General features: G+C 38.7%; 1 protein-coding gene across 1 annotated transcript; it reads right to left on the bottom strand.

Moving 5' to 3' along the window:
- Positions 1 to 3,410: 3,410 nt before the first annotated feature.
- Positions 3,411 to 17,227, bottom strand: LOC149290244 (solute carrier family 2, facilitated glucose transporter member 11-like). The gene is made up of 12 exons (XM_089489459.1): positions 17,087 to 17,227; positions 13,947 to 14,045; positions 13,240 to 13,400; positions 11,903 to 12,027; positions 10,141 to 10,270; positions 9,723 to 9,871; positions 9,301 to 9,488; positions 8,550 to 8,660; positions 7,100 to 7,201; positions 6,097 to 6,172; positions 5,292 to 5,419; positions 3,411 to 3,614 (listed from the first exon to the last, which is right to left on the bottom strand). The coding sequence occupies exons 1-12, from the start codon at positions 17,225 to 17,227 to the stop codon at positions 3,411 to 3,413; spliced, it is 1,614 nt and encodes a 537-aa protein (XP_089345585.1).
- Between the last annotated feature and the right edge of the window lie 1,957 nt (positions 17,228 to 19,184).

Genomic DNA, 19,184 nt, shown 5'->3' with positions numbered 1-19,184 from the left:
TTATCAGAGAATATTGGAATCGTTGCCGAATGGACTGGTTGCCATGGAGCAAACAGATATGTTTATGGATGTAGCAGATATATGTAGAAGAATTGTGAGAGTGCTGAGTGTGATGGGATTGTGCACTAAGTAAGTGAAGTTTTTTGTCAGAAGTGCTGTTCTACTGAGCATGTGGTCTCCACGTTCCTATGCGTAAATACATACGATAAGCTTTTTTTTAAGGCTTGCATAAGAAAGGCCTTGACGAGACCTGTCTTTTTAGAACATGGCTCACAATTCTTTGTGAATACTTTTTCACAATATTGATGTGTTTATGGAATATTCACATTATTTCAAACCACCCCCGTGATCCTTCGTTGATGAAAAAGGTTTAATACGTCTTATTGTCTTGCAAACATTATATAACAATATACTATGTTTTAAAACAAAATGTATATTTTAAACTTAGCATATTGTTAATATATGAATGTTTTGTAGGTGGAAAAATGTTTAAAAGGTAGGTTATGTGCCCTAGAAATTAGTAAAAATTACGTAAATAAAATGTTTTATAAAAAATGTTAGCAAAAGATTAATGTAGCATTTCTAAAAATCATTCCACTCAAAACGTCAAGCCACTGGTAAGGATTTTTCCAAGTTATTACAGAGAAATGTACTTTTTCAGGTTGTTTTTGAATAAAAAAAAAAAAAGACTTGCACATGATTGCTCTTTTGAGTTCAGTGTCCCACCCCAACTTGCAATGGGTTTATGTTTATATATTACTTTTATTACATATACATTTTTGTTTAGCATTCAGTGACCTAACTTTTTTTTTTTTTTTTTTACTTGTTGCTTACCCACAAGAGCACTCACTGGCAAACCAGCTGGAACACTGGTGTAAGTGTGAGTTCCAGGGTCTATTTAAGTGCTTGAAAGGTACATTCATCATTGGTGGGCCAATAAACTGTCCCTTGAAATGGTAATTTACATTGAGGTTTACTAAAATGCTGGCAAAAGGAATCTCTTCCGTATTCCCTTGTTTCAGAATATGTATCAACGCAAAAGAAAAAGCAATGCCATTTTTAATGCTGCAATATACAATGGAGTACCGTCCCGTTGGTGAAGTCTCTTCAGTTTGAAGGATACCCATATATGAATAATGTTTAATTTACACAGAACATAGCCTTTTCAGGTGGCACGTGGGAATTTTTGTCCACGCTGAAAACACTTGTTTTTGAGCCATTATTATGAAGGTGCTTTTGCTTCTCTCTTGTATGTCAAGTACATCAGTCTCGGGGTCCCCCTGACTGCTTACACTACAAAAGTTCACAACACATGGTATATTGTAAGAAGCTCTGCAAAGTGTGTTTTGCATGGGTTGCTGGAATTACCTCTCTTCAAGGCAGACTGCTGATCTCCCTAACTTGACCATTTTTAGCTGTGGTGCACTAGTGAAGGCCCATCACCCAATAAAGTGTCCCAGATCTGCTGCCCTAATCCTAACGCCAAGGTTTGAAAGGTTGTCCCCAAAGCAACCAATAAAATGTTACAATCGGCAAAACTAGACTGTTCCCTTGATGCTAATCATCTATTTCCAAGGCCTGTGGTTATGTCTTCTGGCTCTTGAGGTTGGTGGAGTCCACTAGTGCAACTGTATCCTTGTGTACTTTATTAACTTCTCTACAGATTTTACTAAACAATGGTATATTTTGCTTCAGTAGGTTGTGATTCTACATATTTTTTTTAAAAACCTTACGTTTTCTCTGTATTTTCTTTTTTAAAAGTTGTAAGATGAATGCATAACGTTTATGTAATCTTTTAAAATTGGCTTTGAAGAAGTAAAGGAAAGGTTTTATTAAAAAAAAATAAAAAAAAAAATTACAAGGGGATAAGTTCAAGTTATAATTCGGCCCCTGTAAATCCTGAGAAAATGGGGAACAGTTCCCCGCACCATTGCTTCTAGTCTGAGTTTTACACTGAGACATACTTGCTGGACATTTATGAAAAAACTGTAAATGTGCCCGCTTTTTGGGGGGTTATTTCTGGGTGCTTGCATATAGAATATGTTTGTAGTCCAAGTGATCTTCCAGAGTTGGGGAACCATTCCCTTTTGCTTAGTGTTTTCTTTTTTAATGATTAAACTAAAGTTTCGTTATACTATTATCACCTTTTATGAACTGTTATCTTTGCTTGGCTATATATATATATATATATATATATATACCGTATTTTTCGCTCCATAAGACGCAGTTTTTTTCCTCCCAAAGTAGGATGAAAAATCAGCCGCGTCTTATGGAGCGAAGATGCAGGCAGGGAGGGAGGGGGGGGGGGGCAACGATATACCGTATTTATCGGCGTATAACACGCACTTTTTTAACTAAAATCCGGAGCTTAAACCCTACCTGCGTGTTATACGCCGATAAATCCGGGGTCGCAACTGAGGCAGGCGGCGGCGGCCGCCAGCAGAGGAGTCCTGGATTTCTGCCAGTCAGGGGGGCCCAAGGGGTGCCGAGCAGTTGCTGAAGACAACCGCTCGGCAACTCTCGGGCCCCCCTGCCTGACAGATATACAGGAATCCTTTGCTGGCGGCGGCCGCCACCGCCGCCTGCCTCAGCGCTTCAACTCCTGTGTTGGAAGCGTTTGTCTCGGGTGCCGGCGCTTTACGCTGGGCGCCGGCATATGACGTCAGACGCCGGCGATCAGCAGTGAAGCGCCGGCACCCGAGACAAACGCCTCACGCTTCCAACACAGGAGTTTAAGGTAAGTGACCGGGGCGGGGGGGGGAGATCCTGAGAAGGGGGGGTTAGGGAGTTAGAGGGGAGATCCTGAGAAGGGGGGGTTAGGGAGTTAGAGGGGAGATACTGAGAAGGGGGGTTAGGGAGGGAGGTCTTACTGTGTGTGTGTCTTACTGTGTTTGTGTGTGTGTCTTACTGTGTGTGTGTGTGTCTCACTGTGTCTGTGTGTGTCTTACTGTGTCTGTGTGTGTCTTACTGTGTGTGTCTTACTGTGTTCATAGCTTATTCAGTTATTGTAATAAATATTTTAGCCCATTTTTTAGCTCAAAATATTTTTTCCTTTTTTTTCTCCTCTAAAATCTAGGTGCGTCTTATCAGCAGGTGCGTCTTATAGAGCGAAAAATACGGTATATATATTAGACTTAAGGAGTTACCCTATTACTAGTCCCTATTTTGGGGATACACTTATTTTGTGTTTTCCTGCTCAATATACATTATACAAGATCCACACATAAAGGACACATCTGTTCTCATGTCAGGACACAATAAATAACCTCCAGTAGGATAACCATCCAGCAGTTATGATTACATTGGATATTTCCAGTTTTTGTTTCTTCGGATTTTATTTTGTCATGTGTGGTAGAAAGGAAAGAAAGTAGCCTGAAATATTTAATTATACAGCGCCCAATAAGTTATTTTTACAAGGTGTCCTCGGTTGTAGTCTGGGTAACGTGGTCCTCTGTGGAGTTTGAATTTAATTGACCAAAATTAAGTTTTTGGAAATCTGCTTTGATGTCAAGGAATGATTTGTGTTTGGTCTCTGGAACAATGTAGAAGATAAAGCCAGCTATAAGAATGCATACCACGAAAAAGAACAGAAAGCAAAATTGATTTAATCCATCCTAAAAAAAATAGAATATCATTATCTTAATAAGCGTAAACTTGAAACTAAAGCCATAAAACTGCAGAATAAAACAAAGGGAATTATGAAATCACATATGCAAAAACATTCATTAAGCAATGTTTTAAATGCCCAATCGCACGATCAGGCATTCCCTTTCATGTCCCGTCACTGCTGAAGTCACCCGGAAAGTTCTAAACTGGAAGCAACATCAGCACAAGCACTGTGCAGTAGGAGCTTCATGAAGCGTATCTCCATGCCTAAGCAGCTGGACACAAGCCAAAGGTCGCTATGAGCACTGGCAAGCATCGGCTAGAGTGGTCCAAAGCACTCCGCCACTGACTGCAGCAGTAGAAAAATGTTCTCTGAAATGATGAATCATTTTTTTATCGAGAAGTCTGATGGACAAATTAGTGTTTTGTGGATGCCAGGAGAATACAACCTACGGGAATGCATAGTGCCTACTGTAAAGTTTGGTGCGGGAGGAGTAAGGTCTGGTACTGTTTTTTAGGGTCTGGACTAGACCCCTTATTTCTGGTGAAGGGTGATGTTAATGCTACAGCATGCAAAAATATTACACAATTGCATGTTTCCAACTTTATGGCACCAGTTTTGAGATGATCCTTTCCTGTTTCGGGATGACTATGCCCCTGTGCACAAAGCAAGGTTCATAAAGACATGCTTTGATGAGTTTAGTTTGTAGGAACTCTAGTGGCCTGCACAGAGCCCTGACCTTGAACTGGGACACTGATTGCAAGCTTAGATCTTCTCACTCAACATCAATGCCTGACCTTAAAAATGCTCTTTTGGGTAATGGGTAAATTTCCACACACACACTCTAAAATCTTGTGGAAAGCCTTCCAAGTAGAATAAAGTCTACTACAGGAGCGATGGTGATGGGAGGGGTTGGTCAATTCCTTATTAAAGTGTATGGTTTTGCAATAGGATGTACATCAAGCTCATATAGATGTGATGGTCAGATATGCACGTACTTTGTATATAAAGTATATAAAAAGGTTATAAATATCATCCCTAGTACTGTTGAATGTCAAATGCCTCCCCCAAAATAATTTGTATTCATTAAATATTTAGCAACATTCATAATTTCTCAGGAAATGCTTAATTGTCATGTGACACAAATGAAGGGACTGATAACTTTTTAATTTCCTTGGCAAAAACCTATTTTAAGTTTGTTTTTATTTTACCAAACCTTTACAGAAAACACAGAAGTATGTTATTAGACCCTGTGTGATGGGCTTGTTGGGGATTATGAGAAAGCCCTTGACATTTTTTAAACAATCCCTACACTTCCCCATAGCCATAGATTTTGGAGCTGGGAAACTGAATAGTATTAGTATTGCTGTTTAAAGCTTCTTTTAACATGGAATCTAACATGTAGCTGTAACTACAACGTTTTTATTAAAAGACCTCAAACATCAATGTTGTTTTGCATTAGAGGATAAAGAAATAATAATTATTACCATTTGGTTACCATCATTATGGAGTCGCTACAATGAGATCTTTGACTTTAAAGGGAGTCTTAGGGTCAGCTATTTATAAAATTCCCAGGTGAGGTTATAGAGCAGTATTAGCTTGGGAGGCAGTAGGACACTTAGTTGATGTGAAATGTACATGCCCTGGTTCAAAGCATTGAGAGGTATTATTATTTCATACTTACCACTATGAATGGGAATATCATTCCTATAGCAAAAAAGCTTATCCAGTTTACCGCCCCTCCAATCATAAATGCTGCAGATCGCGACGATTGTGTAAATAATTCTGCTGTCAAGGTATTTGTAACACCTCCTGTAAATTAAAGAAGAATATGAAATGATTATTACAATAAACATGATGTGGTTTGAAAAATTGTATAATCCTGATCACTTTCATTTAGTGAGCTCACACAGTTATAAAAAGGATACTCCATTGGTAGGTGTCGCTAGAGTGTGTGTGTGTGCATTACTGGGGGCAAACCTGGGAACTTTATGGCTCTGACTACCCAGATCCCACCTTGTGGTGTCCCACTGATGTCAGTGTGTGGTCCTGCTGAGGTTGCGGGACAAAGACCGTTTAAGGGGAAAATTAGTGGGGAGTGTGTCAGAGCGGTGGCCACCCAGAGAAGCGGTGCTTTTCCCAGATGCTCCAAGTGGAATCCAGAGAATTCTCAGGTATACTGATTGCAATGGGGCGCTTTGGGAATTCAGAGATCTGGCCAATTTGTACCTTGGAATTATGTACTGCATCTAGTTGAAATAGCCTCTTAGCACCCTGTGTGTCAGGACATAACATCACATCCCAGTGATCAAAATAAAAGAGGAAGAGCGGTACAAGTGCTAGAGGTAGGTCCTACAGGGTGGCTTGGGGGAATTGCCTTGGGCCAGGCCTAGAATACTGACCCTCATAAATACGTCACGGCTGTTGTCAGATGGTAACTAAACACAATAGATGATTTGCACATATTTAGAAATACTGTGTTCCCTTACCTGGCCCCAGTCCAAAGCATAATATGAAAGCAAGAATAGCAGACATACTTAAATAGGGAATCCATGAAAAGATATCCTAAAAAAGAGAAAGTAAAATATTTACAGGCTTTAAATAAAACCTTTCCAAGTAATTACAACATGACAATAAAGTCCATAGCACAATGTGTTTTTTGCAATGAGTTACTATCTGGCTACATCTAATTCAGAATTAAAGTATATTTATGCATTGATCTCTATTACTATTTATTTATTTTGTAGAGTTTGCATTCTTTATAATATGGGGGTCGGAGAAACCGTGTTAAGGACATACCCTGGTTTTTTTTACGTATTTACATCCATTTTATTGTATTTCCACTCTCTTCTCACCTGCAACCTATACAAATTCATATCCTTTACTCTTCCCTGATAATTTATACACTGTGAACTATTTACCATTTTAGTAGTCTTTCTCTAGAATGTCTCCAAAACTCAAAAATTCCTACTGCCAAGACACATAAAAAGGAAAAACCCTAGTACTACAAATTAATGTAAATCACAAATTACATCATAAACCAAAAAATCTAGGTAAAGCAAGCTTTCAGAAGCATGGACAAATCAGGTATGCTCTTTTTGCCATAAACTGTTACAAAGGTACAGATTGAACCAGAGGTTCAGCCTTGTTATATTTGTAATTGTACTTAATCATTTTTTTTTATATATAATGTTTTTATATATAATTATTTTTGGAGGCAATTTAGTTCAAAGTTCTAAATGTTATATGTTACACTGTACAGACCCCCCCCCCCCCCCACACACACATACACACTTCTGAAACTGACTGGCTACCATGACCATCATCCATTGTCAGAATGAGTCACTCATCCACTTGACTGTGATTGTCATTCTTCCATCTAACTAATGATGTCATAAGGTAATACTGGGTTTGGCATTTGTCTAAATTTAGAATCATATTAGTGTTGTATCTTTTACAAATACATTGGTAGAGTAATGATATAGTTCATACCTGAAATGTCAAGGTTATCGTCAATACAGCACACCAAAATGCCATGAGTGTGTATCCTCCGATAATAAGTAAGCGTCTTCCAGCTTTATCTATTAGCAGACCCTGTAAATATTTATCATGGATAAATGTTACAACATTTATGGGATAATTGTTTTGATGTGGCAAGACATCACACATATTTAATTAGACACACGTGTCACTGAAGATATGTTTTTTCTTTGAAGCTGTCATGGGGCATAATATTCTAATAGAAATGCTTGCTATGAGAAAAAAAAAGAATTTTTACCTCCGGCATTGACTGAGAACTAATGTGACATAACACTCTACATACATCAATGCAAAATGAGCTGTTGACCAGTCTCTTCTATGAAAATACATGCCACTTCCATCAGGAAATCCGCTATGGGTAAATCTAATTCATTTTAAATTCAATGCAATCTTTTTCATCTTTCTCTTTTTAGCTTCCCTGTAACCATCATTGTGTCACAAGCTCTAACCCAACACCCCTGTCCATTTTTTTTCCTCCCACTTTTGAATCAATTACCCACATACTTAGTTTAGAATATCAGCTTACAAGTGGTGCCCCCATAAACCCATCATTCTTGCTAGGAACTTTCTATGAAGGCTAGATTGTCAGCTCACAGACAGGGTCCTGTTGTATCTGCATCTGTGCAGAATATGTTGGCAATTAATAAAAAAAAGCTTAGTATTAACAATAATAATAGCAATTCAACAGAAATATTCTAAATAATAATAAATAAGTAAAAGACTCATGACTAATAGTGACTAGGCTTTAATTATTCCATGAAAACATAGTATGTACCTGTTTTTTTAATAACTAAGAAAAGAAGTTTACCATCAAATACAGTCTGAGTTAGTCTCATAGTTAGTGATGAGTCTTCCATAGGCCAAAAAGTTTGGACTCTGTACATAATAAATTAATTATTAAAATACCAGACCTAGTTGCCATAGAGAGTAACTGCCCCTCAATACATTGTGACAGCCATCTAAGGAACATACACTGTACATTGGCATAAGGATCAGGCTATATTTCTGTAACATAAGTAACACTGGCAACCAGTCAACACTAATCCTATCCCAGTTATATTTATTCATACAAAACACCAAGAACAATTAGCCACTTCATAGTCTGTCCTATGGAGCATCCCCACTTGGGAGCATCTCAGGTTTTAGCTCTCTTGTGCCATTACAGAGGAGCAATCTCCATCAACATATCAGCCTGATCCTGCCCCAGGGGTAGGCCAGAACTAAAATTTGAACCAACAACTTCCACCAATAGGTCTGTAAACGTGTCCTTCATACCTCATGGCCAATCAAAGTTTTATGAAGAAAATAAAATCTGACTAAAACACAAAAATGTATAAATAAATTCCCTTATCTTCCATTCTTGTGAACGTTTCTAGTTGTTGAATATGTAATATTAACTTACACACGTCAAAGCAGTCACACATTCACAGGCTCCAGTGCCAAGCGTGACATATGGTATATTTTGAGCAGGAATCCCAGCTTTTCTGAACACATAATCAGCATAGAAATAAATCTGATGGAAAGAAAATCATTTTATATAAATTGTTGAAATTCCAGATTAGTTCCATTTTTAAAAAGTAGTTTTTGCACAATGCCACACTTTCTATACATTCAAGTAGATGAAGCGTTATTGCATTTGCTTCTAAGACTTTATTGTGTTTAGTGTTGCTCTGTAAGAAACAATTTGTTACAATTGTTGTTTTGATGGCTTCCTTGTAGCTGATACGCTAATGCAAGAAATTGCAAGAAATTGCATATATAATTCTGCAAAAAAGCCTCCGTTTCTCTGTGGTTTTACAACTAGTGTCATATCTCGTGAACCAAATAACACCAAAATATTACGCAGTGCTGTGCAATTTAAATGGGGTAGTTAACACATACATAGCAAATATACATGTATACATACAGACAAAAAAGGAGTTGAAGATATAAAGAAGTTGAGGAAATAGTGAATGAACAGAGGAGATAAATAGATGCAAAGAAGACAGAAGTCACAGAAAGGCTAGAAAAACATCATTGATTTAAGTTTCTTCTCGTATAAAAACTAAAAAGAAAATTAGGGATTACAAAATGCAAAAAGATACAAATAAATACATAAAAAAATATTTTGTGCAGTGCATAGAAACTGAGATATAGGGTGAGCTTCTACTTACCGCGTTTATCCCACAGAGTTGCTGTCCTATATTAGTTACTATAACAGCAATAAGCTGCCATTTTATAGCCTGGTCCGAAAACAATTGTAGAATCTTCTTGTGTTTCTCACCATGTAAAGCATTTGACTCAACCTGGATATCTTCTAACTGAAACTGGTAGTGCTGTGCGCCATAAAATGTTTTCAGTGCTAAAAAAAAATTACAAAAACACTTGCATAAAAGCTTTAGACAACTTACTATTATAGGAAACACAATATTGTTAAAGGTAAAAGTTTAAATTAGTCAAATAACTTGATATTCTATAGATGGCGTTAACATTAATTTGTTAGGAAAACACTAACATAACCAGTTTGTTTTTCATAGTGGAGTCAACATTGATGTTTCTTTCTAGCCAGATATTTCCCTAATATTGTATTAATTACCTTTTTGACATGCATACTCATCCTTTTTTTCTATTAGGAGGTATCTGGGACTTTCAGGAAAGAATGGGAATATTATTAACTGCATAAACGCAGGTATACAGCACGTAGCTAGCAAGAACGGCCAGGAGTTCTCATCGCCAAGTATTTCCCTGTTAACAAAATATAAAACACACAATTGACAAATATAATAAATATAAGCGATATTGAATAAACCCAGATGACTTCCTAGATACATTTTTTGCTAAATTATATTGCAGTCCTACAATATTCTTATAAACAAAGCTGCCTTTAATATTTGTAGGGCCTATGAAAGAAGGTTTAGGGGCTTCTGTTCCGTTCCCCACGCTTGTGGTCTCTGCAGGTCTGAGAGAAGCGAATGTGTATATAAGAATTTTGAAATATTGAACAATAACTGTACCGTAAACCAACAATTTGTCCAGCTAAGAGTCCACCAGTCAAAAAGATGTTGATGCCCACAGTCATGAAGCCTCGTATATGCTTCGGAGCAATTTCCCCAAGATAGAGAGGTTGAACACAGATGCCGATACCTATAAAGAGAAATCAGCTGAAATCAGGCCATTATAAAACAAGTCCGTAGCTGTAATGACCTAACCATTCTCAAATGTTGTTATACTATGCTAATATCCATTTGAAAAAGTAGATAATTAAGTCACACAATAAAACGAAGTAGCAAAAGAAATACACATAAAGGGTGATAATGGGGTTTATACATATCGTCAAGCCGCAAGCAGTAATTTTAGCCCCTGAAACAGGAGGAACACTTGGGACGTATGCATGGGGATGTATTGCCCACTAATATAAAATATACTGTATATATGGGTCCCAAAAGTTTAAAATTTTAACCACAATTGTTCATAGATTTTGAAATAATGAAATGAAACATTTTTGATAAATAGCCTATTTTATTATTGGAGAAAGTCTCTGGCTGTGAGCCTGAGACAAATTTAATAAGGAAAATGTTCTCTTTTGAAACCAATTCGATTTTCTTATGCGGTAAACTCAATATAGTATTTTTGCTGTAATTTGCATCTTTTTGGCTTTGATAAATAAAAGGCGGTGTAGTTCCAGTCACATTGTAATTGAAGAGATGAGGAATGTCATTGACATTTCTACAAAAACCCTGAACTGGATTTAAATTAATGGCTCTTCTACTTTAGCACACATAGGTCAACATTTCTGTGAAGCTAATTTTTCGGCTTATAGAAGGGGAATTACTAAAAACAAACAAGAGTATAGACAGACAACTGGGATTCTTAACTGTAGTTAGATTCTTGACACAATTTAGTGAACCACGACTTCTATTCACATTTTCTGAATGCTTTACATTAAAGCTTATGTTGCAAAATTAATTACACTTTCAGACTTATTGGTAATAACACCACACTCTTATACACGTGCAAATGCTATCCAACAACATACATTAACACACACTGACTCGAACATTGTACATAGACACACACTGGGGGCCGTGCACCTAAGGCACCCGTCTCAGTACACCTCTGCTGCCAAGCGTGGGGTTCAGCCTCCCTGTCCTCTCGCAGTACAAGAGAAGGGAGGCTAGGCCTGGTACACGAGTGCTACATGTACCCCCCCCTGATGGCGGCTCTGATTGGGGTACAGTACATCCCTACCCCATCAAGCCCACGGTCTACATAAACAGTGTAATATGTAACAGAATATTTTGTCCCTACAAAACTTAAAAAAACCGATTGTAACATCTGGATAAGTTGGAAACCCCTAGTGCAGGCAACAGTTCACTATAAGCAACAGCAGTGGTATCCGAAGCAAAGCAAGGGTCAGGTCAGGGTCTAAAGCTGAGGGTAGCTCAATTCACATAGATGCTTAGATAGTTTTAAAAAAAAATAAAAAATATTTAAACTAAACAATGTGCCAGACATGTATAACTTATAGAAAAAGAAAGCCCTATCCGTCTTGAAAAAAACAATACATAATTTGTGTAGGTACACTAAACGTGGAGAATTGTGATAATTTCCTTTCTGTCCAAAAGAGAAGGTGAGCATTAAATACATTGCTAAATAGACCTCTTCATTAGACGTTGGCTATCATTATTGCAGACCTAAGAGAACCATGCATTGACCACACATAATATAAGATTGCCTACAGGCTTTATTTTTTGTAAAATTACAATTCCACCTTACCTGCATTTATTCCTATTAAGAATCTCCCAACTATCAAAAGTTCAAATAAACCTGCTGGTTCTGCAAGCCCCATAAAAAATGCAGCAAACATAGCAATAATATTGTTCATCAATAGAGTTTTTTTCCTGAAACACAAAAAAAGTGAAATGTGAAACAAACATCTATGCAGTTTTAGGTAGATAAGCATTAATATCCTCTTTTTTAATATAAAATATTTTAACTTCTCCCAACTAATACTGTATTAAAAATACATATTATATTGTGTACAATAGTTTATAACTCTACAAATTAAACAACATTACATAACAACCAATGGAATATACTTCAATTGGTGGTATCAAACATAATTTTTTTTTTACTCAATGACATTACATTCTTCTTTTCGGATTGCTTTTCATTTATGATTTTTGGGCATTGTGTTTTCACTTTTCTATCTTTCAATAAGATTGGCCTTGCCTTAAAGAGTGACATTTTTTTATTCCCCTTCTTGCCTAGCTACTTACAGTTCCAAATTTACCAGGATAGTCCAGAAAACAGAACAATATTATGACACTGCCCAGACATTCTCTGGGGTGTCCCAGCACAGGACCCTGAGAAGCATGTGTATGTGTTAGAGTGAGTGTGTGTGCTAGTGTGTATATTAGTTACTGGAGGCCACTTGGTTTCACCTGTCAGCCAACACTTCCCTTCTGGAAAGATAAGTCTGGCCTTGCCTTCAGTGGATTAAAAAATGGTGGTTGGTAATACACTAGCCCCACTGCTAACACTTGTAGTGGTTACATATTTTCCTGTAAAGGTAAAGTGTCTGTTGCTAGAACTGATGTGCTGATGATTTGGTGACTATATTCAGCGGTATAGTCTGTATGAGCAGATGTCAGTGTTAGAATGTTTGGAAATTCATTAAACTTTTGAAGTAATGTCTAGTCCAGCATTGGCTCTTAAGCCCCTGATTGAATTTAGTGATCCTGGATATCTTAACCCCCTTGGTAAACAATTACATTTTTTTATGAAGCCTTATTATACAACTCAGTAGAATAGATGGCAAATAGAATAATTTGTCACGAGTGCTTCAGAGGTCTGATTATTGAATACAAGCCTTGAAGGAAAACAATAAACACTTCAACTACATGTGTAACACAAGTTGCTGTTTTTTGGCTGTAGTACTAACTAAAGATATCCAGTCCAATTGATTGAAGGGTTTGGCATTCTGGAATACATGCTCCCCCCCCCCAGGCAAGTGTTGTTTTCCTGGAATAGTCGCATTCCATGTACCCCAGTTGCTTGGATTAGTATACACAAATAACTATATGTGGCGCAGATTTACACAATTCACTTACCTGCCTAGTTTGTTTGCCATACTTCCTCCGATATATGTACCAAGTAGTCCACCAAGTGTGAATATTGAAACGATAACAGACCAGATAAGTGTCAACAGACTTCCATCCAAGTTGGACTTATGGCGAATATACCATGTTTCATTAATAAATCTTTGTATATACTAAGAAAGATTTGTAAAATAACAACATATATAAAGATTTTAGAAACAAAGGCTTGTCAATTACTGGTCACTACATATATGACATATATACATCAAAGATGTTCTTAATTAAAACTCTCAGAATTTTCAAAAGTCAACCTGAAATTCCAGCTGTGGACAGTTTAAGATGCTAACACCAGGGAAATTCTGGAAATTATATGGGGCATAACCTTTGGGGGAGAATTTTTTTTCTGGTAAACAACTTCACCTGGTGTCCATAGTATCTTGGACTATTTCTGCAGTCTATCTTTTTACACAGTAAAATTTTTAAATTCTTAATTTCCTATAACATATACAATAGCAATCAACTTCTTCCACCTTTATTCATTCAACCTATAACCACATTTTACGATCATAGCTGGAAATGCTAGTATTTGTGCATTATATAACACTACTCTGTCTCATTATGCCGCAAATTGTTAAATGTGATTTCTTTTTTTTTTCTCATAATAATATTTATTGTCATAAACAAACTAACACTAATGATTTCATTAAATGTGTACTTACTGTGGTAGGTGCATTAATGATCGACACATTATACCCATATTGAAATGTCCCTCCGATTCCAACTGCGCAGACCGCCCAAAATAGTTTCTGTGTTGGGGGCTGCAAAAAAAATTATGTTTTCGAAAAGTGTTAGAACATATATTTTAATGTAACTTATATAACTCACTCTGCATCATTTATAACTTATTTGTATTGTGATCCTGCACCCACACAGGGTACCAAACAGCACGGTCCTCTAAGGTATTAACGCCACATCTCAGTTAGGTAATCACCAACGATTTATTTGTAGTCCACGTATGAAGATATTTACAGGATTACATAGAACACAAATTCGCTACAAACAAAAGCCTAGCTCGTCTGAGCGCTTACTAACATATAACTCCCTCACTACTAAGGGTCTAAACTAACACAAAACTAGATTGTAAGCTTGCGAGCAGGGCTCTCTCCACCAAATGTATCGGTTTGTCTTAGTCTGTCAATTCTTGTCTTGTCATATCCCTTGAATTTATGTATTGTATTAAGCGCTGCGTAAACTGTTGGCGCTATATAAATAAAAGATAATAATAATAAAAACATAATCCCACCAACCTCTTTGATGGTCTCTTTTGGGCATAGCAAGCTCTGCTGCTTCCAAACAAAAACTCTTCTCTCCCTCTGTCCAACAGGTCAGGTTATATTGCAGTCGGTGCAGCTAATTACTTGCAGCTGACCAGTGCATTGGAGTCAGCTTAAACTCCCGGCCTGGAACCCGTGTCAGTCCAGGTGCATGTAAACTGGGACTGCGGGGTGGAGCACCAGCCTGCCCTATATGTCGTATAAAACCCTGCAAAACGAGGGGGAATGTATACCCCTTCCACGACAACACCCCGCACCTTGTTACAGTATCTGTATATTTTTTTCCTTCTTTTTATGTATTCTCTTCCCTTTCCCCATCTTTCTCCCTTCCTACATCTTAAATGTTATAATGTTAAGAGTTATAAAAAATGAAAATGATCATAAGCATACATGGGAACTTCCCAATGTTGGTTTCTTTTCGGGGTTCGGCTTCATCCAGGTGGTATGGTTAACCCCAGTTAGACTCTGGTGTAGGGAGGAGGTGAGCATGACCAAACATCGTTTCCCTGCCCAGGGATTAAAGAAAACTGGCCTGCTTTTTCGGGAGAAGCATTTCTATACCTGAAGACTGTGGATCAAACCCATCAAATTCCCTCAGAGTCCATATAACAAAACTCACCCATGGAACTTTTTATAGAACAGAAAATATTAGGTATAATAGTAATAGTAGTAATAGTAAAATATTCATTTTTTAGTCCTCACAAAGGTCCTTTGTCAGGATACGTTTTTGGTAGCATGAGTGTTTATTGAGTATGTGTTAGCATGAGTATGTATGCGGAAGTGTGTATGTGTACGTGTATGTGTAAATATGTGTGTAATTTGTGTGTATGTGCCAGGAGCAAGGCTGGGAGCATGAAGCAGGGGCGTAGGGACACGAGGACGGGGCAGGACTGTTAATAAACACAAAATAATACAAACAAAAAAAAACATCAATATACTTATATAGATCTTGCTGGAAAGTTTAGTGTTTTCAGCTAATAAAGCAGCTAAATAACAAATTTGATTTTTTGACAGTAGATTAGTTGCACCAGTTCACGCTCTGTTCTACGAGGTCACATTCTATTGGTTTATTTTATGGGCAATTCCGAGATTGTAGAATATTCTTTCCCTGTGCCTGATGCTCCATCTAAATCATCAGAGGAGAAAAACAACCAAATATATGAGTAAACAACACTCACCAAAGAATTCAGTGCCATATAATCTACTTGGAGTTTATGTCCAGAGCAAATCAACAGAATTGTAAACTGTGAAGGACCGACCAGGGACCTCAGGTTGTCCCTCTCTGCCAACAGCGACTTCTCCCTTCAGGACAATAATTCCCCGCAATCCGTAGGTAATATCCCCAAGCAAAGTAAGGGGATATCGCTATCCGGTACCCAAATAACCAGGCAAGACTAGTCTTTAGGTACAACAAGAGGAGAACGATTTATTTTAGACACAGATGGCTGGATAGGGGCAGTAAAGGGATTAACAATACAAAAGGATACAGATGCCACTAAAATAAGGAATACACATTGTCTTGATTAGATTATCTCCCAGAGTTTAGTGTGCTGTGTGTAAACAGTTAGGAAATAATAAAATACATTTTTATTAATAACACACAAAAGGATAACATGGCACTCTTTACCAGGGCTCATAGTCTGTAGTAAGGAGGCTGGCACTCAGTCCCCTCCAGGAGCCCATGACACGGAGGCTTCCGTGATATTTGTCATCGCAAAGAGACTAACACAGAAGGAGACCCCAGATGGGTTGACTCTGAAGTTAGTCAGTCCATCCCGTCCCAACTGGTCCCCTAGCCCAATTGCCCCTACAAGTGCAGTGCTCACCCAGCCAAACTCTGCCTCTCCCGATAAACATACCAGCTGCTGGAGAGAAGTGCCGACTGCCCCTTCTCCCTGGAGTGAACTCAGTCGCTGGGGTGTAATGCCACCTGCATGCCTCCCTGGTGATCCTGCTGGAGGGATGGGCCAGTTGCACAGGTTCTCAGGCACTTGCTCAGCTGCTGAGGAGTGACGGTGCCTGCGTCCCCTCCCTGGTGCTCCTGTTGCCACTGGGGAGGAAGGACAGGTTCTTCCGCTCCCGGACTTGTAAGCTGCCGATGGGGAGACTGGCCGGCTGCGCCATCTCCCATGCACTCACTCAGCGGCTGGGGAGTGATGCTACCTGCACTCCCTCCCTGGTGCTCCTGCCGCTGGGGAGATGGGCCGACTGCGCCGTCTCCCAGGCCATCTGTCAGCCGCTGGGGAGGGAGGACAATATCCTCAGCTCCCTCAATTGGGATCTACCGCTAAGAAGCGAGGACAGGTTCTTCCGCTTCCAAATCTGTGAGCTGCCGCTGGGGAGACTGGTCGGCTGCACTCCCGTGCACTCACTCAGCCGCTGGGGCATCCCCTCCCTGGCGCTCCTGCTCAGATGCCAGCTCTTCTGCTGGGCTGGTGCCAGTGGAGACCGCAGTCCCATCCACTGCCACATACTCTGGAATAGGCTGTTTTTCTAGCTCAAACAGCCCTTGTCCACTTGTATACTTGAATCCGGAGCCGATCCAACTCTCTAATAACTGCGAGGATCACCTCCACCGGAGGTTTGGTGCTGTACAGAGACAAACGCCGTTGGGCCTCCCGCTGTGCTCCAGATGGGTCCATCAGCTCTGCATAGCTCATCCCCATTCTGTTTCCTGAAGATTGATCCTGGTGTGAAATGTCCCTCAGACTAGGAAGCAATCCCAGTGTCAGTCCTGGAGAAGTCAGATCCCGCCGCTGCCAGCCAGTTGTGACAGACCGACCAGGGACCTCAGGTTGTCCCTCTCCACTAAGAGCGACTTCTCCCTTCCCAGAGTGGCATATAGGGGTATAAGGCAATTCTGGAGGCAGAGTGGCACATAGGGGGTCAAAAGGCATATCATGGGGCACAGTGGCATATAGAGAGTTAAAAGGTATATCATGGGGCACAGTGGCATATAGATGGTTAAAAGGCATATCATGGGGCACAGTGGCATATAGGGGGTATAAGGCATTTCTGGGGCAGAGTGGCAAGCCTGGGGACAGATGCATAACTGGGGACAGATGGGCAGGTTAAAAAAAAAAAAGGAAATAAAAACAAAATATTTTTCTCAATCATAGCTTTTATTTAAAAAAAATAAATAGTTAACATGAATTAACATTTACTGGTAAAACTTTTTTCCTATAGGGTCGTCTTATATTCAGGCTTTTTTTTTCTAAATTAATATTCAGATTTGGGGGTCATTTTATAATCAGGGTCGTTTTATAATCGAGCAAATACGGTAATTCCCCGCAATCCGTAGGTAATATCCCCAAGCAAAGTAAAGGGATAACGCTATCCGGTACCCAAATAACCAGGCAAGACTAGTCTTTAGGTACAACAAGAGGAGAACTGATTTATTTTAGACACAGACGGCTGGATATATCCAGCAAAACACACATCAACATAAAACAAGATACTAGGATACAAACCGCCCCCTTAATCTGCCTCCCAGAGACAACAGGGGCAGTAAAGGGATTAACAATACAAAAGGATACAGATGCCACTAAAATAAGGAATACACATTGTTTTGATTAGATTATCTCCCAGAGTTTAGTGTGCTGTGTGTAAACAGTTAGGAAATAATAAAATACATTTTTATTAATAACACACAAAAGGATAACATGGCACTCTTTACCAGGGCCCATAGTCTGTAGTAAGGAGGCTGGCACTCAGTCCCCTCCAGGAGCCCATGGCACGGAGGCTTCCGTGACATAAACCATGTGAATTATTTTGGTGTGGCTAATTCTCTTCTGACTCCTACCACATCTGACAACTTCCCAATACATAATTAGTTCTGATGAAGCTAGTTACGTTAAAAAACAACTGTCACATTCCATTTTATCAGGAGTTCTGTATAAGTATGCATTTCTGTTCTGTTCCCAGATGTCTAAGGACAAATACATACAGTAAAAATGTATTTTGGGGTCAGTGCTGGTAGGAACAACTAGCTTAAATATAAAAACAGTTAATTTATTAATCAATATTTAGAACCATTCATTACATTCTTAGTAATCGGTTACCCCCAGAAGCTATAGTCTCTAGACCCCAAATACATTTTACTACATTCCATATTATCCCCAATCATAAATCAAAAAGAAATTAAAAAGAAATCATAGCTCCCAGTATAGCCCACTATGGTATATTCTTACTGATCAAGGTTTATAGTCTGAATTGCCATCTAAGATCTACCTGACAGATACACCTAAGCTAGATATTGGAAAACATTCCCCAGAAGGGACAATTTCTAATTCAATGTGGTATCAAGCTCAGCATAACAAAGCCATTCTCCATGGAAATCCCTGCCTTTCATATATCCATTTGATGCTGTTGTTGTACAGTTTATCATGAAACTGTAATAATTCATCTAGATTTACCAACTTTGGCTTCTAGTGAATTGGCATTAAAAATTTTATTAAAATGAAGCATTGTATTACCCTGCTGTTCTTATTCCACACATTTTAAGGCAAAGGTGTTCAACTACAGCTTAACAGTTAACATGGTTTTACGTAACAAATTCAAAGTGACAACACTGTATTACAAAAATGCAGAATTCTGCAGTCAATTTTGGCCGACCATTGAATG

Source organism: Sceloporus occidentalis, unplaced genomic scaffold, assembly GCF_023333645.1.
Source record: "Sceloporus occidentalis isolate IW3139 unplaced genomic scaffold, rSceOcc1.0.p SCAF_40, whole genome shotgun sequence".
Taxonomy (NCBI): Eukaryota; Metazoa; Chordata; class Lepidosauria; order Squamata; family Phrynosomatidae; genus Sceloporus; species Sceloporus occidentalis.
This window is presented reverse-complemented; position numbering and strand designations above follow the sequence as displayed.

Coding starts and splice junctions, on each gene's coding strand:
- LOC149290244 (XM_089489459.1), bottom strand. CDS start 17,227: ATGGGGATGAGCTATGCAGAGCTGATGGACCCATCTGGAGCACAGCGG. Junction 13,401..13,946: donor TCATTAATGCACCTACCACA/GTAAGTACACAT, acceptor AATCTTTCTTAG/TATATACAAAGATTTATTAA. Junction 10,271..11,902: donor CTTAATAGGAATAAATGCAG/GTAAGGTGGAAT, acceptor TTCTCTTTATAG/GTATCGGCATCTGTGTTCAA.